This window comes from Cryptomeria japonica, chromosome 4 (assembly GCF_030272615.1).
Source record: "Cryptomeria japonica chromosome 4, Sugi_1.0, whole genome shotgun sequence".
Taxonomy (NCBI): domain Eukaryota; kingdom Viridiplantae; phylum Streptophyta; class Pinopsida; order Cupressales; family Cupressaceae; genus Cryptomeria; species Cryptomeria japonica.
The window spans coordinates 47476084-47500851 of NC_081408.1; the positions used below are offsets into that span (position 1 = coordinate 47476084).

The following is a 24768-nucleotide window of genomic DNA, read 5'->3' on the forward strand; positions in this document are numbered from 1 at the left end:
CACTCCGTTGAAGGATGCAGAACTGAGATATCCGAATGTTGAAAAGCAAGCATATGCCCTAGTTAAGGCAGTGAAGAAATTCAGACATTACCTTTTGAGAGCCAAAATTTATGCAATAGTGCCCGATGCAGCCGTCAAGACTCTTCTCATGCAAAATGAACTAGGAGAGAGAAGAGGAAAGTGGGTCGCCATTATCCAAGAGTTTGATATTGAAATACAACCCATGAAACTTGTCCGAGGGCAAGCCTTGGCGCAGACATTGGCAATTGATGGGCCAGGATTAGTTCAACAAATTTATGAATTAGAGGATGTCACACATGATGAATGGTACAAAGATATTGTGACATACTTGCTTAATCACAGATGTCCTGCTCATATGACACCTACACAAAAGAGAGCATTAAGATTAAAGTGTCAACATTACATGCTTCAAGGATCCGTTTTATATCGCAAAAACTATGAAGGAGTATACCTGAGATGTGTTGACAAAGACGAAGCAAAGCAGATAATTGAACATTTCCATTCCAAGTTTAGAACCGGACATGGAGCCAACCTCGCCACAGCACACCAGATTCTAAGAGCAGGATATTACTGGCCTACGCTTTTCAAAGATACATTCAATCACATTAAGACCTGCCACACATGCCAAGTCGCAGCTTTTAGAGAAAGAAATCCTGCCATGCCACTGAATCCAGTGATTGAAGCCAGACCATTTGCTAAATGGGGAATGGACTTTATTGGTGTCATCAACCCCGCATCCTCAGCACAACACAAGTACATCATTACAGCTACAGATTATTGTACCAGATGGTCAGAGGCACAAGCACTTAAGGTTTGTTCTACTAAAGTTGTAATCAAGTTTCTAGAGGAGAACATAATCACAAGGTTTGGATGCCCTTATGCGTTGGTTTGCGACAATGGATCGGCGTTCACATCATTGAGATTCTCAAATTGGGCTTTTGAGTACGGAATAACCCTCAAGTTTTCATCAAATTATTATCCTCAGGGTAATGGGTTAGCAGAATCCACAAACAAAAATTTGCTCAGCGTCATCAAGAAATTATTAGAGAGAAGTCCAAGAGAATGGCATACCCAGTTAAGATTTGCTTTATGGGCAAACAGAATCAGAACGAAGAACGCATTAGGCATTTCGCCTTATTTTTTGGTTTATGGCCAAGACCCAGTCTTCCCCATGCAACTCAGGATTCCGACCTTGAGATTCATTCAGGAGTACATGGAAGATACTGATGCAGTCCAGGCCAGATTGACGCAGTTAATGAATTTGGAAGAAAAGAGAGATCAAGCACTAGAGAACTTTGCTAAACACCAAGGAGTGGTGAAGAGATGGTTTGATCGACAAGCAAGAGTCAAGGCGTTCCGAATTTCAGACCTCGTCCTGTATTGGGACAAAGCACATGAGAAAAGAGGAGAACGTGATAAGTTTGATAAGCTCTGGAAGGGCCCTTATCAAATTTCAGAGATATTGGGAGAAAATGCATTTAGGTTGCAGACTTTAACAGGAGAGGACATCCCGTTGCCTGTCAATGGGAGATATCTCAAACATTATTTCCAATCCTAAAATGCCCAAGGCCTTCCCTTGTACATAGTTAGTTTAGTTTGCTTTCGTTGTTTTCCGTTTGTTTGTTTTTCTCGCTTTGGTTTGCCTTTTGTTTTCGTTCTTAGTTTAGGTGTTTTGTTTTTGTTTTAGGTTAGTTGTTTTGTCCTGAGGGGTATCCATTTGGCATTGGGTGATTTTGTTATGTAACGCTCTGACTTCCTGCTAGGTTGTTGGTCGTATTTGGAAAATCATGAAGTCTTTTGGAACAACAAAGGGAGTTTCTTTTAATGAAGCTTTGAGTCAGGACGTATTTGCATTGAAGTAGATTAGCTTATTTGAGCTCACGTATTTTGTCCTTCAGTTATTATATTTTCACACATTTATAATCTCCGAGTCATTATGGTTTACAGGCGAAGCTGTGATCAGTGAAAAATCTAAAGTCTAGCTTCAGCGCCACCGCAATCCTCAAACCCTAGCGAGTTTTCACTACTCACGAGCCAAAGAATTGACGGAACTGAAAAGCAATATCAAAAGAAAAGATGAAAAAAATGAGAAAAATCAAAAGAAAAGAGATGAGCTAAAAAGAAATATCAAAATTGGCTAAAGGGAATTTACGAGTAACTCCATCGGGGCTATAGACGCCTGACTGGCAATGGAGCAATGTTCGTGAGCTTGCGGCGATAACCTCGTCGGGACTATGGACGTCTGACTGGCAGCGAGGCTCTATCCAGGATGCTTTTGGAGTTTAGACGAACTACGTAGCTTATCACAGGGGAACCTGAAGACCATGATTGTCTTGTTGAGGGGAATTAACGCATTTGCACACACATGGGTAACTGTGGACTTGATACTTTGTCTCAATATGATGGTCTCTTCTTGTAAATGTTTCTTAACTCCTCGTTTTGTTGAGAGAGGTTTTCTGAGTTTTCTTTTAGAAGGATTGATTCCCAAATGTTTTGCAACATTTCTCAGTGGTGTCGCCAGATGTTGTGACCATTTCACACATCGCCCCATCGCAACTGGGGACCCCCTCTTTTTGCTCGTTTTTCCCTCGTTTTTCGCCTTCGTTTTTAGGATTTTGTTAGTCAGTCAATTGTCTGGATTTCGGGTCAAGCCTTAGGGTTTTTATTTTTGTCTTTTCAGGCCAAAATCCAGTCGTTTTGAGGGCTTTTTTGAGCTTCCTTTTCTAGGATGCAAATTTTGAATGCAATGAGTTCGCCAGAATGGTCTAATTTTCAATTGGAATGTTGATGCAGAGCTTAAATTTGTCTAAGTGTTGGAGTGAAATGTGAAATTTTTGTCCGATTGAATATTTTGACTAAATTTTGACCTTTTTGATTTTTGATCCTGGGCATTGGAAATGATTTGTTTTTGCCTTGTGAAGTGTTAAAATGTGAAAAATCATGTTATTTTGGCCTGTAGGAGCAAAATCGCTCCTGTCCCTCAGTGAAGGACGGGAGCTCATTTTCAAATATCTCACTATTCCTGCAGAGTCAAGACGAATTTCAAATTGGAAGTGATGGAGAACGGCGAAATCTTTCCATTGAATATAAATTGAAGATTTTCATGAGCACCGAAACGCCTCCAGGAGGAAAATCGCTCCTGTCCCTCAGTGAAGGACCGGAGCTACAAACCAAATTTTGCCTTGTCCTTGTCAAATTTCGACGACTTGATGATTTGAAGGGGTCCAAAGGAGGATGCTTTACCAAATGAATATAATTTGAAGTGCTAACACAAAGGAGAATGGTCCAGAATGCAAAGTTCGCTCCTGTCCCTCAGGAAGGGACCAGGGCGAAGTACCTTATAGCTCCCGTCCCTCTCCCAGGGACCAGAGCGATGTCCTTCATTGGGCAAAATCCAGGCAAAAATCAAGACAAGTTTACGTCCAAAGGCAAGGAAGAGCGTGAGATGAACTCATTGAATACAAATTGAAGATTTTTAAACGTCCACAAGGGTCCCAAAATGCCCAGTTCGCTCCTGTCCCTCAGGAAGGGACCAGAGCGATTTTTGTTATAATTGATTTTCTTGCCAAATTGCAGACGATATCAAGGCATGGATGAATGGAGTAGAGCATGACGAATCCGTTGAATATAAATTTGGAACCTGACAAAATGAAATGAAGGCCACAAGAGATGGATCGCTCCTGTCCCTCTCCAAGGGACCAGGGCGATACAATGGTTATATTGCCTTTTACTTAAGTTTGAAATCGATCTAAGTCAAGATCAAGGGTTTGCAAGGTCTTAGAGGGTCCATGGTGCCTTTTGAAGTTAATACACAAAGATTTTGAACGTAAAATGATCACCAAGATGTACATAGGGACCATATCGCTCCTGTCCCTCTCCAAGGGACCAGGGCGATTTGCCTTGGACTCTTCGTTTTGTTTCGAGTTCATGCCAAGTCAAATACTCCACAAGATCATACAAGGTTCGAGACATCGTTTGAAGATCACATGCAAGAGTCTTGAACGTCCAAACATCGTCAAACATGCTAAAATGCTCACATCGCTCCTGTCCTTTTGAACAAGGACCAAGGCGATCCCATCAAAAGCACTCATAATCCTTCACAGTCAAGGCAAGGCGAAGATGAACAAGGTAAAGGACGGCGTTTGGAAGACATCACAACGAAGATTGAAGTTTAAAGTTGCTAAGATTATGGAGAAAGACATGGATCGCTCCTGTCCCTCTCCAAGGGACAAGGGCGATGATCCCTCTAAATACCCAAACACCACATGCAAACAAATGGAACGAGCGTAGAAAGAACGAACAAAGATGTTATTCGCTCTACAATGAAGGATCGAAGATCAAAAATGCGAGGTCTACGTGAAAACATGGAGATCGCTCCTATCCTTTGGACAAGGACCAGGGCGATGAACACCCAAAGGCACTTATGCGCACATGCAAGGCAATCAAATTCGAAGGACCCATCAAAATGATCGATATTGAACGTGGAAAGGAAGGAGATGAACGTTGAGAACATGACAAAATCATGGATCGCTCCTGTCCCTCTCCAAGGGACCAGGGCGATGAGGTACGTCCCTTTCATTTTCATAATTTTGGCGCCAAATAAACATTTCAAATTTTCCTTAAATGCTAAGTTCGATAAAATTGAAAACCCTATTTAAATTAGCATTTAATATGGCGTTTATCATTTATTAATTATTTTGCCTTTATAAAAAAAATCGAAATTTATAAATTAAAACGAAAGGCATTTAATTAATCATTAATTAATTAATAAAAAATCGAATTTGAGCGCTCATATATGGAGGTCGGCCTTGCTCTTTAATTAAAAAATCATTTTAAGAAATTGTTTTATCTCCAAGTCGGCCTAAGGGCATGGATAGGTGCAAGCGCTATATATGGAGGGTGAAAACTATTGTTTTCACATCATTATTTTTATCACTCTACATGCGAATTAAGGAGAAGGAAGGAAGTGCGAAGTGTGGGGTGCGAATTCCATTCAAATCCAAGGTGGCGTAAGCAATCAAGGGTGGTGCGATATTTAAAGACCTTCATTTGAGCGAATTTGCTAAGAGTTGAAGACCACACCAAAGGTGAACTTGAAGATCACATTGAAGACAAAGGTGGCGAAGTTGATCTTTTGAGGAGATAACTTTGAAGATCATTTATACATCAATTTTGCCTAGGCGAATTTTCTCTTTTTGCATTCTAGAGTTAGCTCTCTATTGAGGTATGGCGATTTGATTTTATTGTTTTATTTGTTGATCGTCATATTTTAAGTTTCGAAGTTTTGAATTTTGAATTTCATTGCTCAATCTTTTGTTTTTAGGAAATGATAACTCTAGAGACTTATCATGAGGTTTCCTAAAAACTTTATCTCTCTAATCAACGTTATTTATTGCAAAATCTAGTCCTTATAATGAAATGTTGTGTAGGTATGGCGACCCCGAAGGCGGGAGCATCCACCAGCCGCTCAGCTCTCATGAAAGAAGATCAGAAGACCGAAGAAGTGGAGACCAAGATTGTGTCGAAGTGGAGCAACATTGGAGATACAAACTTGGGGAACTTTAGCACGAAGAAGTTTCGAGAGGTCCCTTACATCGGCAAGCCATCACCTGTCGCCCGGAGAATAATAGAGAGTGGCATCATTAAGGCGGCCGGTTTTCCTCCAGCTATTCAGTGCCACGAGTTGATGATCGAGTGTGCCCGTCACTACAATCCACAGTCCAGGACAATTGTGTCCAATGAGGGAAACACTTTCGCGTACCTTTCAGAGGAAGCTATAAGTGAAGCTTTCCATCTTCCAGAGCACAGGGACATGATATATAAGAGTATTGAAGGAGCCAGATCAGTGTACGATGATGATCCAGATGCTTGCCTAAGCATAATCAACAAGAACTGGCTACTCAAGAGCCGTCCCCGTCTAAGCAAGGTACCGAACACACCGCACCGGATTGATTTCCAGGAGGAGTACAGAGATTTGATTACTATGCTCAATCGAGTTACAGGAGCACCTCATGCCTTCTATTTTGAGAAGTGGATGTTTTACTTCATCCAGGTGATTGTTCAAGGAAAGGGTGCGATACATTGGGCTAGGATGATTAGCCATTGCTTAGACGTACAGTTGAGGAGACTCAGGGCTACTAAGTCCTTCCACATGAGTTCATACGTCATCTATGCTTTGATCAGGAGTGTTGAGTACGCAGGACTACCTCACAGAGGAATGATTGGAAGAGGACCCGGTGAGGTCAGAGCTTGTGAATCCTATGCCTACTTGCACCATCCGCCAGGGAAAAACTACAAGTTAGTTAATGATACTTTCACGATGAACATCACAAGGACGTTGCAAGGTGGAATTCACAACAGGCTATCTCAGGACGCCCAGGAATTCATAAAGAGGTACGGTGCTTGGTTCATTCAGTTTCCCAAGTTCACTTACATTAGAGTGCATGGATGTCCTTTACCTCCATACATGTTGCCGAGGTATCCGACAGACAGAATTGTGTTACTTGAGGTAACAAGGCAGTTGGCAGCATATGTGAAGGCATTCAGACACAGACATCAGAATGGAGTCCAAGTACCTATGTCCTAATGTCTTAGCCATGGATGACGCAGAGAAGGAGTTAGCCTTGTATTCTTTTTCATCTTTTGCTTGGAGAAATAGTTTTGATCCACATGGACATTTAGAGGAGACGGTTGGTAGAAGATTTAAACATGAGCACCAAATTGAAGATTTTATGATGAACCTCCTAGATGATCTTGAAGTGAAACGAAAGATACATTCTAGATTGCCTTTGGATTTCATCAGGAAATGCAGGATTTACAGAGTGGCCGACCAAGCTCAGGACAATGGCAGGCACATCCAGTCTTCCTATGATAGAGAAAGCAAAACAATAAGGTTGGATTGGAATGAGCGGAGGTCGTGGATTTAGATGCTTTGATGGCACCAGTCTTGTCTTGTACTCGCAGATGGGTAGACGTTCAGCATCAGAAGTTGAGAGAACAAGGCATAGCTATGTCTTTTACTTTGGAAGAGAAACCAGCCGAAGGTGGAGCAAGTGTGAGTGAAGGCAATCCTAATCCTAGGAATTCAGGTGAAGGTAACCTTCGATGTGCCAGTGAGGGCATTCTCCATCCGAGAGGTTCGAAGAGAAAGGAAAGATCAGAAAAGAAAGAGCCTTCCAAGAAAAAGCAAGGTGCCAACAAAGATCAAACACAAGGTACTTCTTCCAGACCAGAGGATAGAACAATTCGAGTGGAAGAGTCCATGGGGTCGATGGTACAGAATGACAGGCAGGAGGAAGGACAGGCACAGCATGTTTCATCAGATGGATCTCTCCAAGACTATGATTTAGAAGAAGATAATGAAATAACATCTCCTCCCAGACAAGAAGAAATAGTACATAAAGAAATTCAAGTTCAAGAGACAAGATCGAATATCCCAGATTGGTTGAAGGAAAGATTGACTAAGGTGATCGTAGTTGAAGACGAGGACAATGCAATTGATTTAGAGAGCCTTGTTGGACGTTCACATGAAGTAACAGAGAAGAAGAAGGCTACCAAGATCTCCAAGATGATTCGAGATGAGACTGGATCTAGGAAATTGCAAATAGCTACACCGGCAGCAGATAAATATGAGGGTGAGATCCTAGCAGAGGATTATGATATACAGACTATTGAGTTAGGACCATCCACAGCAGAGCAGACTTTAGATGATGCCACCAACACATTTGAGGCATTGAAGGACAAGCTTAGAGAAGAAGTGGAAAAGAACAGAAAGCTTGAGAGAGAGGTCGGTGCATGGAGGACATATTTCAGTCACATCAATGAACCTTTGGGACGTCAGGATCCAGTTAGATCACCAGTGCAGGCATTGCCCCTTCAATCAATCAATGAAGCAGAAAGATTCAGGAACCTGGTCCAGCGTACATGTAGTTGGATGGATAGATCTCATACAGTGGCCATAGAGTTTGTTACAAGGATGACGAAGATTATTCATCAGGCTATCCAAGTTCTTGAGATAATCCACAGATTGATGGTAACAGTAGCTGCATTTGCCCATACCAAGGACGTTATCATCCCTGTCTTCAAAGTAATAAGACATACATCCAGAAGAATTTTAGCGCAGGAGAGGATCTTGGAAGGTGATTCTCACAGTTTATTTCAGTGGTCAACCTTACTCCATATAAAGAGTGTTCTCTTCGAGGACATCAGTGTTAGATGTGGTCAAGTTGAGGAGGTGATCAATCCGATCCAGGACAGAGTATTTGAGGTACTTCGTACCATTCTTGGCAGAAGGATCGAGGTCGAGACGGATGTGGATATGCAGGAATTTGAGGATAGAATCAAGATCATCTTTCGCAAGGACGCAGATGTTACAGATGAGCAGTATGATCAGATGTTTGCCACCATGCTCCTGATTGATAGAACGAAGGAACTTGAACCTACTTGGGACGCAGCTCTTCTAGATGCATTCGATCAGGTCATCCACTTAGAAGAGAGTATCAAGAATCTTCCCGAGATTCCAATCACAGAAATCGAAGGAATCGTGACAAAACTCATTGCATATGCTAAGAAAGAGAATTGGAAAGGGAATAAGATTCTAGATGAAAGGTTGTTACAGATGACATGACATCTTATTTCTCATTGGTTGATACCTCCTAGGTTTTTGTGCAGAATTTAATATTTGGCTATGTATTTAATATTGTTCAGTAAAAAGAAGGTCATTTGTAACAAACCCTAATTAGGGTTTAGGTGTCATGATCTTGTCCGTTGATTTACTTTCAATCTGGACCTTTCATTGTAACTGGGGATGCTATATATACCCCCATTTTTCATTTCATTGAGTAATAGATAATAGATAATAGAGGAATAGAGCAATAGTCAATAGTTGATTTGAGTTAGAAGCAATTTTATTTTGTAGCAAGATTGAGTCTTGAAGAGAGAAATTCAAGCAATTGTTGTACATGATGACTTGGAAATCAATAAAATATTGAAGTTATGGTGTTTTGTTGCAAATTTCTTGAGTTATCTTCATGGTTGTTTGATATACTTGAATCGTGCTCAATCGAAGTAGTTTGTTAATTTGAAAGACTAAGTGTGAGATTTGATATTTGGTAGGATTCGTAATCCAAACCACTAGCTTCTTGCTGATTGTAAGAACGCCTTGTGTGGTCGACTGGAGAACACTTTGAGTCATTAATCTTCAATTATCATTGTGTCTTGGATATGTACCTTCGTAGTAGTGTCCTTGATCTTTGATGCATTGAACACCATTATATTACCTTAGAAGATCGCACTAATTTCAATTGAGTTGTTATCTTATGGCAAAATTGAAGTTGGTTGAGTCTTGCCAAATCTGGTCCATACTAAGTCATTCATAGGGTTAGGCTAGATTAGACCTCTTTAAACCCTATCTTTTTGCTATTGTTTGAAAGTTCCTTTTAGTTTAGTAAAATCTTCGAGCTTTAGAATGCGTAAGACCCCTTGGAGGAAACAGCAAATCACATCATACCACTAAAAGCTTGTCCACACGTAGAGACCCTACTAAAAGAACCTTGGAGTCTACCTAACTGATCCTTTACGCGAATCTTCAGCAGTTAGAGACTATTTTCTCAAGAGAGGATAAGATGCCTATTGGTATTTTATTCTGTGTATGATTGTGTATAAAATACACGTCAACACAACCATAACCTTGAAGCCTTCAAAATCTTCTGTTTGCAGCCCTTTCTTTGCCACCAACACTCCATCAATGAAGTTATGCGTTGCTCCAGTATCAATCAAAGCAACTATTCGCTGCCCCTTAATCATCCCTCGAACCTTGAAGGATTCATTTTTTTGAAAGCTCAAAAGTTGAGCCAAGGTACCCCCACTTCCTTTTTCACCTTCAGATTCTTCGAGAACTCTTTCCACTTCGCTATCATCACAATCTGATTGCTGGTTTGAAGAATCAGAATCGCTTTCTCCAGCTGAATAGTATTCAATTTGATGAATTTTGACTCCCTTTGGGCAAATATGATCTTGGGACCATTTTCCTCTACACCGGAAACATAACCCCTTTCTTCAAGGTTCGTTAAGTGTCTCTGGATCCAGCCTTGTGACATGAGTGTTATGATGTTTGAACTCCTTATGGTGAGGTCCCTTTCCTTTATCCTTTTTGTGAAATAATGGCTTGGATTGAATTTTTGCCTTAGGAGCAGCCCACTCCATATTTCTTGCTTTTTTCATTGCCTCTTGTAAGGAGGGTGGATCGAAAGCTTTAATTCAACCCTTGAGTGGTCCCATAAGCCCTTAACTGAATAGGATCACCAACTGCCTCTCGGTGATTCCTGTGACCATTACTGAAAGCCTTTGAAATTAAGCTATGTAAGCATCGACTGTGCCATGTTGTCTAAGTTGTGCCAATTCTCTGAAATGCACTTCTGGTTCCTTTTTCTCGAATCTCTCTATGAGCCTATCGGTGAACTCATCATAGGTAGTGATCGACTGATGCCCCAAGGTGACTAGACCATGGTACCACCATTCGTGTGCTACCCCATCTAAATGTAGTGTAGCAAACTTGATTGCCTCCTTTTCTGTCATGGGTCTAAGAACTAGATAGTTGTCTAACTTCTGTATCCAAGCTCTAGCTGAACTACTGTCACTCCTGTCAAAATGTGGAAGCATAACCTTGTTGATTGCTTGATGCAAATCCCTCTGTACTGTTGCTTCCCTATGTTCACGATGTCTCCCATGTCCTTCATTCTTCCTTTTATGGTCCACGAAATCATTGTAAGACATGTCTAACTTGATTTCATCAGGAAGAGACTCATACTCAGCACGATCAAGTCTCAACTGTTCTACAAATGATAAATTCTCTCCCGGATCCGGTTGAGGGTTTACTGGTGCCAAGAAGGTGGGTTTAAAAGGCCTGGAAGAAATATTTGTTCTATTTGAGGTATGCGGAGCAGCATGTTCACTATGTTGGTTGGAGCCGCTATGTTCTCCAGTGTGCCCTTGATTGTTCTGTGAATTAGAACTCTGACCCATTTTCCCCATCATGAGAGATACCATATCCAATAAGGCATCCATCTTCCTCTCGAACCTCCTTCCCGGACTTCGTGTTCTTTCCCTTCCTTTTCCACTTTCATCCCGACTGCTTGTAAACCTCTCAGTACCACCCACTGGCCTTTCACTGTCCCCCATTTCTGTTTCCAGAGAAGACTCCCAATGAGCCCTCAAAACCTCTGATGTTGTCTGACCTTCAAGAACCTAATACCACTGAAACTGAAACTGACTTGCAGCCTTCTTATCTTCCCTTGCTAATTATCTTCTTTCTCTCTCACTCATGAAAGGTTTGTTTCACAGGATGGCAGGATGTGAGGCTCTGATACCACTGAAATATCCCAGACCAATTTTTTTCAATTTTTCAATTACAAAGAGTAATGCAACACACATCCATTAGGGTTAGCACTTAAACCAAAACGATGCAGAAAACAACTCTAACCAAGAATGTACACCAGGATCCCGGGTTGGGCAAGGCGTGACCATATGGTTAGAGGGTCTTAAAGCATTCTGAAAATAACTCTAACCAAGGATGTGCCCAAGATGGACTAACATATGGTCAGAGGATCTTGGTGCATGCTGAAAGCAACTCTAACCAAGAATGTGCCCAAGATGGACTAACATATGGTCAGAGGATCTTTACAATTACAATTGCTGAAAGGAAAACTCGACACCAAGCATGTGCTTTCAAACCCAGGGTGGGAATGGAGCTACCATATGGCGGAGATGCTAAGAACTTAGAAATGGAATTAAATGTAAATCAAGAGTGAAATGAAAATGAGAAGAAATGCTGCCAGTACTACTGTTCAGCTTACAATATGATAGTAAATGCTTGCCAAGATCATAGGATTAAGACCATACAATGTTGTAACAATATAGAAGGCTCTCCCGGGCTTAACAAAAATGATAAGTCCAAGAAATTCTACTCAAGGATCAATCTTAATATTCTGATTTATGACAGACCTGCACGTGAAATGCTTAATCAAAAACACATGGAATCACTAAAATGCTCATTACTCTCTCAATACTAGTCCGAATGAACCAAAACCAAAAGCAATGGCTTCCTATGAAGGAAGCGACCCAACCAATACCAAGAAATCAGACATTAACCCAACAGATTATTTATCACGAACCCCAAGGCAATTCTCAGCAGTGACGCCAGGCAGGAATGGCGATTCTTCTCTATAACATAAAACACTTCATATTAGAATCTACAAATTTGCACAAGGGAGCGCCCAGCCAAAACAAGAGGAAATATGCAATACCCAGAATGAATATGTTTTTATTTTGAAATATATGAGTGAAACTACAAATCTGCCCTGCTAACTGCGACTCCCGAAAATGAAATGAAATGCAAATAACTGAACTTCAAGCACAACTCAAGCTACAATGCAATCCCCACTACAAACTCTCACAACTACACTAAATCACCACTAGTTGCTATCTTTCGAGCAAGAAGCAATGCCAAGGCTAGGAGGCATTCATTTCTCGAAGCAACCCCAATACCATTCCAGCAGAGTAACATTACAATAGACATAAGATGCCAAATGAAGGGAAGAGGCCTCCATTTATAAGATTAACAAGGGATCTTTAGAGGCTTCTATAAAGTGCACCCTAATTTCACATTTGAATTTTCCTCCAAGAGATGGCGCCACTTTTAAAAGCTTAATTAACCTTTATTTTATTTCACTTCTCTTCATAAAGTTGGCACTTCATAAGCAAGATTTTAGACCTTAGGAAATATTAAATCCCTTCCATGATGCGTCCACCCTTGAAGACCACCTTTTAAAACAACTTGAAGTGATGAAGCTAGGCCAAGGGGTCAACTTTAAAGTATAACATTAAAACATAACATTATTTAAATGAAATGAACTTATCTCTCCAAAAACATCCCAAGGCCAAAAGTGAAAAAGCCAACTGAACCAACTGAAGAAGAGAACCAACTGTGTCGAAATAATCAGGACCACTGCAAGAAATAGAATTTACTAAAAATAGTAAATTCCAAAAAGTGCTCGGAACACAAAGCCGGACATACCACTGCGAAGCCCTTTGAAAACCCAAAAAGAATCCGCGATCCAAACTCTAATTCACGAGCAACAACAAACTCCAAAATTGGAAACCCTAATTTCACCCATTGAGTAGCCAACGGGTCTCCGAAATAGGCCATCGGTCAACTGAAACATTACGCCTGAGAAGGGGACATTACAGAACACGCCAGGAGAAATCAAAGCCAGAGGGAAGAAGATTGAGGAGGTAAAGAAGAAACAAAAGACTATCATTCCTTCACCACCTCTCAGTGTCTCTTCAATCAAAGTATTCGAAGTAACAGAGCAGAACAAGGAGACTCGGCAATGTTCCAACACAGTGATACTACCAGGGAATATTCAAGAGTTACATGCCACAGCAACATCTGCACCTCCGAATGAGAATGATGATCAGCCCGGATCCCCTACTGTCCTTTTGGAAGTTAGTTTGAGAAATGAGGTATACGATTGGACCAGGACTAATCCTGATGATGATGATGTTATCTCGGCATTGAGAGGACTTGATCGAGAAATGTATCTCGATGGTGGTATGGAGATGGCCGCTATTCCTGAATGGCTGATGAGAAGTATGGAGAAAAGTAACAAATGATAGAAGTACAGCCTATTGACGACATTGATGATTACCTAGCTAGGAGTGTTGAGGAGAAAGAACCCAAGAGAGCGGAGATTTTGTCGCACATAGCTAGAGATGAGACAGGAATGCCGATTGGGCAGATTGTTGTTCCTATTGCAGGTGTGATAGCGGACATTGCTACTCATATGGATTTCCAGATCACTTCAGTTGCCCTGGTTGTACATCCAGAAAGCAAGAATTTCAGGAGGTTGGTGAAAACCTCAAGGCAATCGATGCAAGGTTAGACAGAGAGATTGCGAAGAAAGAAAGGTACAGAGAAGAGAATATCAGACTTAGAGAGTATATTGCAGGGATAAGGCATGAACATCCCACCCTTATGTCCCCTATTGCAATTGACCATGGAATGCATTCACACTATGAGGCAGCAAGAGATACACTCTCGGATGTGGAAAAGTGGATTGAGAATTTAAGAAAGCAGGCAGATGATTTCCTTACTCAGTTTGTGCATGCGTATGATAGGACAACAGGGCTCACATTTAGAATCCAGTATTTGGAGGGAGTTTGGGAAGAATTCCGGCCTATTCAAGAGAAGACTATTCCACGCCTCCAGGTTTTGAAGAAGATTCCTAATTCCACCTTGGTTAGCGAGAACATTGTGCACAGTGGAGACAGATACGATTTCCGTGGCTGGTATTGTTCATTAGCCGTGAAGAGATCAACTTATGAGAACACCCAGTCGAGTTGTATGGAGATGGAAGGATTGATTCAGGACGATGAAGATCCTTGCCTCAATTGACGAATTATTGGGTGTTGATGTTAGTGATGCTAGTGGTTTACACTTAGCCGAATTAAGAGACAAGATGAAATTTATGTATTTTTGCCAGTTAGACTCTTTGAAGAAGAATCAGATAGACAACTTGGTCTCTTTGTTGATTCATGTTCATAGTTCGCAGAAGCTCATGCCAGATTGGGAGAACACTGGACGTGAATGATTTACAGCAGGATACCTTGCCTAGCATTTCCATGGAGTTAGATTCAATATTGGCTAGATTCTTGGAGTATGCTAGGAGAGAGAGAGAGAGATGCAGGGAGGAATCTTCTAGAAGATTCCCTATTTGATGACTAGGTATCTTTTTATTGGGCCATATGTCAGTGGCACCATTTTTATGTAAACCCTAATTAGAGCAATTCTAGGGTTTTGTTGGCATGATCTCGGTCGTTGATCTTGGATCAATCTTGGCCATCCATTTTGTAAGAGACTATATATGCCTCCTTGTCTCTCATTTGTAAGGGAGAGTTTTTTTAGAATTGTTGGTATATGTTGCAGCTATTTAAATCACAATCATTGTTCAAATGTTGGTGATTTTGCTCTTCAAGTGTTGTCTTTGCATTCATAGTTCTCAATTCCTCCAAGTTAGATTTGAATTTTAGATTAGAATTTATTTTCATGTATGTTAGATTGAGTGAAAGATTTGTTGAATTTATTTGTGTGGAATCCTTAATCCATACCACTAGCTTCTTGCCGCTGGTAAGTGCACCTTGTGTGGTCAACTAGAAATTTAAGTAAGCTTAACTTCAACTATTACGCGTCCCTTGACAAGCATCAACTTGGATGGTGTCAACGTTTGATGGTGATAGCTTGAAAATCTTTAAGTATACCTTAGACGATTGGCACTAAGCTTGTGTCAATACCTGTTTGTGAGACCTTGCCTAGTTTGATTCCACTAGATTTGTTCATCATTTCCTACATTCCTAAGCTTAGAATAGATTTCCTGAACCCTATTCCTTTTGCCCTTTTTTTAGTAAGAAGTAAATCCAGAGCCATATTGATAAATCTAAAGTTGTTAGCACACCTATTCCGCATCTTCATGATAATCCAATCATTTGTGTAAGTCCCCAAGTGAACACAGCAATTCACATCGACCATTGAGTTACCCACTCGTCAAGACCTGACATGTAGAAACCTTGGCATCATTTTAGTTGATCTCATTCTTAGCATCTAAGGTGATTTTGTTCAAGAGAGGGTAAATTACCTTTGGTATTTTATTCTATAATGTTATGTGCCTAAAACACACATCAACACGTCCCCAACCATTTGCGGACATTTCGCCATCCCTGAGATGGCAAGGGGACATCCCCTTGGTATCCCCATCCCCAAAAAGGCTAGTCATCCCTTGCGGTTGGGAATGATTCGAAACTTACAAAAACCGAAAAAATAGTTGTTTTTTTTTCTTTGCTTCCATTGGTCTATGGGGGGTCCACAAGCAATTCTAAACGACAAAGGAACCCTAAAATGACATAAAGAGTTAAAACCAAACAAAACACTAACCCAACAACCAAGATTGGTTAAGCTACCATTGGATGATCCACTTTTGCTAGAGGATGATGATGACTCAGATGGTCCTAAGTCTTTGCATATTGATAGCTCGAATGAGGCTTAGCTTCATAGACTATTGTATTTTGATGTTTGAGACTTCCGGATACATGTTTGAGACTTTTGGATATTGATAGACCATGGTTTTTTGATGTTTGAGACTAGTGTTATATTGCTTTATTGAAATTTATTATGTTGTTGTACTACTACCCTCAAGATTTATTTACAAATGATATTCTTGTTATTAGTTATTGGCATATCTCTCTCTTTCCCTCTCTTTCTAGAATATATTAATATATTTTGAAAAATTCACACACACATATTTGTACATCGTCGTCCCCTGGCATCCCCTAAAAATGGCCATGTAGGGGATGTCTTGCAAACACGTCCCCTGCCATCCCCGCATTCCCATCCCCGAAACATTCATGGCTGAGAGTTTAAGGAGATTTATTCAAAAACAGGTCGCCAATGGTTCCTTAAAAGGCTTGAAAGGTCACAACATCTCCCTCCTCTTAATTGTGTCTTTTCATATTCTAACCAAATTAATGATGTGATTCCTTAATATTTGTTTATGCATAACCGAATCCTTTCATCTTGTTAATCATTGGAGATTAATCAAGGAATAATAATTGTTTTACTATCCTCAAGATTGAGTTTGATGCTTATCCTTAGTTTGATTGGTATCCTTGATAAATCGAACGATATTGAACATTCTATTATATTTTTTATCTGTCGTATTAATCCAATTGGTCCCTTCATACTTTGACCATCTTGGAATGATGGGTATGGGTGGCAATCTGCAATTATCTATCATTGATGCTATGTGGATGCTTGGGCTGGAGGTCCCTTGGTAACGCGGAATTAACATGCTGATGTTATGTCCTTGATCCGATTATTGTGCTTATTGTCTTGTGGTCAGATGTATTACAGAGTTTGAGTTATCTTTTCATCATCTTCAATACAAATCTGTTGGGGAAACATCATGGACATATACATGTGGTTATCCTTTGCTATTTCAATGTGTACCATCTTCATGTTGTCTTGATGATAATGTTGAACTGATTCCAATTCTATTATTGCATATGTTGATCCTATTTGATCAATGCGTGTAATGGGAGTATTGTGATAATATGTGTAAGAAGGATTGATGTCATTATGCTCAACATCTGTGTTGAATATTTTTGAAAACCTTTTTGATGGAAGATCAACTTCGAACACCTTGGATGCTTGCAAGTCTTTATTATTTACGATATGATGCTAACTATTCTATTGTAGGTGTACAAGACCTATCACTGAAGCTCTTCTAATCGGAGGTATGACTACCACTTCTCTTCCCTTGCATGATTCTTTGATCTAATACTTGTGTCCATCAAAGTATTTGATGTTGTTATTCTTCTTGCCTTTATTTTGTTCTAATGGATAAGAAAACTACTGTCTTATTTATAAGACTTCACAGTTTCTAATCTTTATTCCTAAACTATAACTACTTACAGATTCAGGACTCCCACCCCTGAACATATACTTATTAAAGGTTAGCTTAACTAAGATGGGGATTAAAGGTTCGCTTGACTAAGATGGGGACATCACATCCACTGTCCAAAACTCATAGGATTTGTTGAAAACGGAGAATAAAAATAAATAATAACCACATGCCTAATAGTGTTGATATCTTTGACCAACCAGATACATTTCCTCTGAGTTTAGGATAATTTTAAGGCATAGGTACATTCTCTAAATGAAAGTAAGCACAAAAAAAACATATGTTGCTATAACAGGTACCAGCACCACCATAAGAATACAGTAGCTTTAAGCCCTGAAGAAATAGTAAACAAAAACGAAAAGATCAGCAGATATAAGTACAGTTTCAGCATTATAATAGATGGGAAGCATTGCTTATGACCTTGTTTCTGACACGTACAAATGCTTCTTCAGCTTTCCCATTAAATAGATGAGGACTTGTAGTATACCTGCAAGAAAACAAAAGAAATAATGGAAATTCAAAACCGTACATATTCATATAGAATCTACAGCCAATTCTCAGATTTCATCATTATACAAGGCACATTAGCAAAGCAAAAACTACAAGAATTGTCAAAGGGATGAGAGATTGTGTTTGATCTCTTGAACTTACTTCCCCATATATATCAATCACGAAACACGGCTCAAAAAAATCATAAATGACCAGCATCTAAACAACTGGAAGCCTACTCTTCAGATATGATAGACAATTACAAATTATTTCTATTACATAAAAATAGAGCACTTATGCATTAGAGAACCAAGATTAATGAATATGATCCTGCTCCAATGTAAGCCAAACCAATGGGAGCAACTAGAGGTCCCTCGTCATAAAGATTGTTATTTGATGTTTTATCTTTACCAATTCAACAAACCCTTTTAGGGATATTGCAGTTACCTATAAATAATGAAACTCAAATTTAACCATTGCAATCATATTAAAAGATTGCCAAATATCTTATAATTTCTTACAATCCCACGGAACTCCATCGCGCACATTAAGACCTTCAAAACCACATGGAACTCCAAGGCACACATGATTTTTGTGATTTTTTAAGATGCCAAAAACATTGTTGATGAAGCCAGAAAATGGAGGTTTCATGTCAAAATTATGATGTAGAAGCTGTGGATGCCTTAGAGAACTGAACTTATGATGTTGTAGCTGCCACACCCAATGGCCTAACCACACTACACTCCTACCAAGGTATCGTTGTGCTGCTGCCAAGTGACTCACACAATGTACCAGACCCCTTACTCTTACAGACTGCTTGATGCAGGGCTGCCAAACACCATACGACAAAACCAAAATTGTCCTCCGTAAACCATACACCAAAACTGATGGTCATGCTGCTGAGTGCTTCCGTACGCCATACGATAGAGTTGAAGAGCAGCATACAAGGCATCTAGTATGGATGTCGTACAGTAGAGTTGACGAATATCGTACATGTGGTCTGTCGCACGTTGTACAATAAAGGATGTTACCAAGGTCCATTTGCGGGTTGGGAGGGTCTGTAAACCGTACGCCAAAATTGAATTCCATCGTGCAACACCATACGGTGAAGACAAAGATTGCTATGAAGAGAGCGCATACAAAGGAAGTACAAACTGATGTGTAAGCTCAAGCCGTGCAATCCGTACATCGTACAGTGAAGACAAAGATCGATGTGAAGAGAGTTGTACGTCATACAACAAAAGTATGGACTGATGTGTGAGCTCAAGTCGTCATACAAAAAATGTTGTACATGATGAATGTCGTACGAAATAGTTATACCGTACGAGACAGATGCCAAGTGTATGCTATACGTGTAGATGCCAAGGAGCCAAGATGCTAATCTGTCTTACGGGTTTGGGAACAACTTGCTCTGTATGGAAATGAACACCATGCTACATGGAAACAATACCAATGAAGCCATACGGAATTCAATGGACGTGTCTGTATAGTTGCATGCCACCACCATACAATGTGGAATGAAACAAAGTGTCGTTGTACAAAATAGTAGGGAGTTCGTACAGGTGCAAGATGAGACTATCATACACAATGTCGTACAGGTGCAAAATGAAACTATCATATGGGTGCAACCTAAAACTATCGTACGAGGAAGTTGGGAGTATGATAGTTGATCTTCTTATAATTTTTCCCGTAAAGTTCCTATGATGTTGATTTTCCTTGACAACAATCTGTACACTCCACATTACATATTCTACTCTTCATACTCTCATCACCGAGAGTTGTAGCTTCAAGAAAATTACATGTTGGCGAACATACCTCGTAGTCCTCCATTTGCCAGTGGAATAATCCATTCAAGGAACTCGTTTCATCCTCCAAGCAATCTTCCAATTCTAGTACCCCTTCGTCATTCAGTTCCATCCACTTCCTTCCTTCCTTCATACTCCACTCTTCGTCTTCGGACTCTGAGTCTGAAGATGCCAATTCTTCACTCTCCACCAGATTCCTCAGATCGATGGCGTACTTCCTTCCTTGACTCTCTATGGAGAGTGTGTTCTACTTCCAATTGTGATTTGCCTTGGCTGTAATCAACCATCCCCTTCTAAGGAGTGCGTTGTATGCCTTCTTTTGCAACAGTATGACTACAAAGTCCAAGAAAAATTGTTGTGTCCCAATCATTACTTTTTGTGCCATTAATGTTCCCAATGGCTTGATGCCATGTTGGTCAGCACCTACTAAGTGGAAGGTTGGCGACTGAAGTGTCGGCTTTCCCAGACATTTCCAAGTGTCCTCCAACAACACATTTAACCCATGAGCCCCGGTCAACGATGGTGTTTGCCAACTTTTGGCCCATCATTTCCATCTTGACAACAGTCAACTTCCTCCCGATGCTCACTGTCAACAACATTAGATCACTGGCCTCATTCCCTTCGAGTGGTGGTTTTCCCGTTAGTTCCTCCTCTTGTGGCTTACATTGTTTCCGGATGACTATGTCATCACTAATTGTGTTGGCAATTGCCATTCTCAGTTGTGACATATTTTGAAGGTCAGCCACCTTGATGGGTATGGTTGTTTGTAGCACCTGTCGAACTATGTTCTTCTCTAACTCCTACAATGACATACATGCAGTTCCATTGGAGGTTACTCATTCCTTCGGCAGCACTTGTTCTACTTCAGCTCTAGCTTCTTGGAGTTGTTCCTTCTCCGTACAAGCATTCGAGTACATCGCCTCCTTCGTCTGTGCTCTTGTGATTGGCAAAACCACCTCGTCTTGTTCCTCTACATCTAGCATATTAAGACCCTTTTGCTTCAAGCAGTCGATGTCTTCATGATTCCCGAGTCCACACCATTTGCACAATAGTTGTATGTTGTCTTTCTTATTCTAGCAGTCTCTCGCAAAGTGTCCCCATTCATTACATTGTCGACATTGTATGATAGGATGTCCTTTGGAGTCTTATTATATTTGGTTTCACCGTCATTGATTTTCAATGTTGCCAGGTGATACATTTTGTGGTTTATGTAAAGAACCCTGCTGATACTGGCATTTTTTTGTTTTGGTTTTGAAGTTTTGTAATTTTTTTGTGTTTTGCGAGGGTTTATCCTAAAAAGAAAATATATATAAACTAAAATAATCTTACAAACTGAATAATCTAAGATTCCTATAGGAAATGACAGCTGCAATCAAATATCTTCACTATTCCTTGAATTATGAAACCTTTACATAAGCATGCATACCCGAATGAGGAGATTAACAACTGCTGATTCAATTTTGTGCTAAAAAGCAACCCCTAAAACCGATAGATCCTTCTTTATTGTGCAATTACGAAGGATTAAACTCCCAAAAAGGTACGGCTATCTTCTCCAATGCTGGCCAATTCTTCTTAGCCCAAAAAATGATATTTTTAAGAAGCCTCCTTCCTTGAATCGAATCAAAAATAGTGCAAAAGGGTACGGCTGTGGTGCCTATTGATGTACGGCCTGCCATGGATAGAAATACTTTGAATTTTAATGATCAAAATCTGCTCTCTAATCTGCTCATAAACTCCTTCAATTCACCTTGAAACCCTTGTCCAATTAGTACAATGATGACTTATGGTTGAAGCCAACCCTGCAAGCTATCCTCGGCTGGTCTTTCACAACCTCAGGCAGCTCCGACAAAGAAGAATGCACGTCCTCCAATGTCTAAATCTCTAAAATTTGCAGAAGCCCTTGTCTCCTCCAAATCCCAATGCTCTCCAATGTCATACAAGTAAAATGGCAATCACATAATGAATCGATTTCCTCTTGAGAAGTCCTTATGTTCTTCATGAAGTTCGATTTTGCTCAAAAAGCCATTTAATAACAATTTATAATAATATTGCATCGAACTTAGGAAAACCTTTTAATTTTTCATTAATGTTGGACCCCATACTTAATTGTAATAATGGACCCCTTTTTGATGATGACTTGACCCTCAATTATTAAGTTGAGTTATAACTTAATAATATAACCTTTTAATTAAATAATTATCACTTAGGCCAATTAAATATTAGTATCTCCCAAAATACTCATTATTTTGCTATACCGTCTGAAATGGGGGTCAACATTGCTAATCACCATATGTCCAGATGCTCTGCTAAAAATAGAAAGGGTCCTTCTCGATAAACCTCCGACTTACTATAAATAGTATGTATAGCAAACAAGGCCCAAATGAAGCCAAACGAACGTCAAAACTGAACATACCGAATACTGGAGAAGATGTGAACCTTTGTTGACCAAATATCTGCCTCAACAGACCCTCTGTCCACACTCATTAGCCTACGAGGGTCTAAATGATAGGCTAATCTACCTGATACTGATGACTAGCTAGAAGGGGACATCACAGTTTCGATGGGCTAGACTCTCCCTGTGTGAGGAGTACTTGCGTACTTCTAGTCTTCAAATTATGTGGACACTCCTTTATTGAATGACCCATCACCTAGCGATACAATAGATTAACTACCCATGAGGGGCATTGCCCCTTCACCCCATTGGGGGTGCTGCCCCCAAACCCCCATTTGATTTGGCAAGTACACTACAAATTGGGGTCGTCCAATCCAAGTCATTGTCTGTCATTAATCTTTCTGAATATTACTTGATGTTTACGTGTCATCTGGAAGACAACTTTGTCTTTTGGGGGGGATGATGTAGTCAGCATAAAATTATATCCTTGGCCAAGGAAGGGAGTACGGTATAGGCAGATCTATTGTAATCCTTAGCCGACCATCTCTAGTCTTCTCCTCTGTAATAATTTCATGTGCGAACAAAGATATATTTTATTGTTGTGTTTGGAATGCGTTGTCATGTATATTATCATTTCCCATATTTGATTTATCAAACAGAGCAGTAGACAAAGTCAATAAAATTCAGACATAAAGTGGAGTCTTAGATTGAAAAGATGACAAATCAGATTTTAGAATCAGACCTTGAAATGTGAAAACCAAAGATTAAACAAAGGGAATTCATTTCTGGTTTAAAGATCAAAGTTTTTCTCTTCTATGTCTTGATCAAGGTGTGTTTGCTTTTCAGGTTTTGGAATCAAAGAAGAAGGAACTCCATCAAGAGATAGGGATGTGCAAGGGATCAGCTCATGGTGTTCAAACCTAAGGACATGAGATGACAAAGAAGGCTTTGCAGCATTAGGAAGATTAATTAAGTATCCAAGATAAGTTGCTTCACGACATCAAATTTGTTAGGGTGTGGAGGACTCACGCATCAACATCAGCATGCTCAAAGCAAAGACAAGAAACATTGTAACCTTGCTAGAGGGAGGCATCATAACCTCATCCCTTGCATAAGCAATGATTAACACCCTCAACAGCGTCGTTGAATGGAAGGAGGTGTTCCAAGTTCAAGGAAGCACAAGATTCAGCATGAGAGTGCACATGCTAAAAGAAGAAAACTTTCACAATCTCGAATTTCCTCCAAAAATCCAAGAATCAATGCCGGTACATCAAGAGATTTCCTCATGCATGCAGAGTAAGATGAGGCAAAGGTGATCAAGACAGGAGACAGTTCCTGAAGAGTTAATCAAAGTTAGAAGATGAGGCAAGTAGGAATATCTCCTAACTTAATCACATTCATCACGGCAAATGCTTGGAAATGTTGAGTATCAAGCAGAGAAGCCGAAAACTCCTTTGTCCCTCCCTGGGTGCACGCATCCCCGTATTTCAAACAAATACATATCCGATATGGCCTAGATACACATCAGATATTGTACCCACATGTGCCCAAAAAACCTTGATTTTCTAACCATGTTGGATGTCGTGTGATTTATTTTTTAAAATTTGACATAAATATTCCTCAATTTAATTTTAAAAAACTTCATTCATGCATTTAAAAACAAATGGTAAAAACAAAACCTACACCAAATGAGAAAGACAAAAGAAATGTTTTTCTATTTCAGTGACCCATTTTTTGGGTTATCTTCCAATGGAACTATTATTTTTGCATATTGTAAATTGTTAAATCAACTTATGATAATTTATGTAGCAACTATGTGTCCATTTTGCTTTTGAAGTAATGAAAATCTCCTCTAATAACTTAGAAAATAGTGTTAAATATATGTGTATGTGTTATTTATGAATGGCGTATCCAGCCATATCCATATTGGGGGTCTTCAAAAATAGCCATATCCATATCTGATACCGTACCCGTATTTGTATCTGTATCTGTGTGCATGCAACTTTGGTATCAAGAGATATGCATCAATCATCTACAACTTGTGATAAGTTGCAAGGTGTACAGCTAGCTGAGATGGTGCCCAATCATCATTTATCCAATTGTATCATACTAAGATGCGGCATCCAAGTTCATTGTACCTAACTCATCCAACGAGGCATATAACTACCACATGTGTGGGCACAAAGATCGATGCAACTACCTGTTATCACAAAAGCTTGCACCCTTGCTAAGCTATCAACTCAGCAACCTCGTGAAACATGGAAACAACCCCGAAGTGTGGGACCTTGCGCAAGGGGGAGTTGAATCTCCGGAGAAGGCCGGCTTCCTTCTCAATTTGCGTGCAAGTGTTGAACCAACTCCAACACTTCAAAACTGATTTCTAAATCTATCCTAACAACTTGCGGAGGTAAAGGGAAGAGAGAATAGCTGGAAATAGAAGGAGGTGATGCACCAAGAAGAGATTGTTCCTCTCCCCACCCGAAATGACACAAGGAATCAATTGAATTGCCCAGGAGATGCACAAACTTCAATTGTTTGAATGATCCCAATA

General features: G+C 40.0%; 1 protein-coding gene across 2 annotated transcripts in view; it reads right to left on the reverse strand.

Moving 5' to 3' along the window:
• Positions 1 to 24768, reverse strand: part of LOC131056799 (bifunctional phosphatase IMPL2, chloroplastic) — a 198859-nt gene that overhangs the window by 121712 nt on the left and 52379 nt on the right. For both annotated transcript variants that reach the window (XM_059219556.1, XM_057991069.2), the window contains exon 6: positions 17952 to 18018. In XM_059219556.1, coding sequence (XP_059075539.1) covers positions 17952 to 18018 — 67 coding nt within the window. The remainder of the gene's footprint in view (positions 1 to 17951; positions 18019 to 24768) is intronic.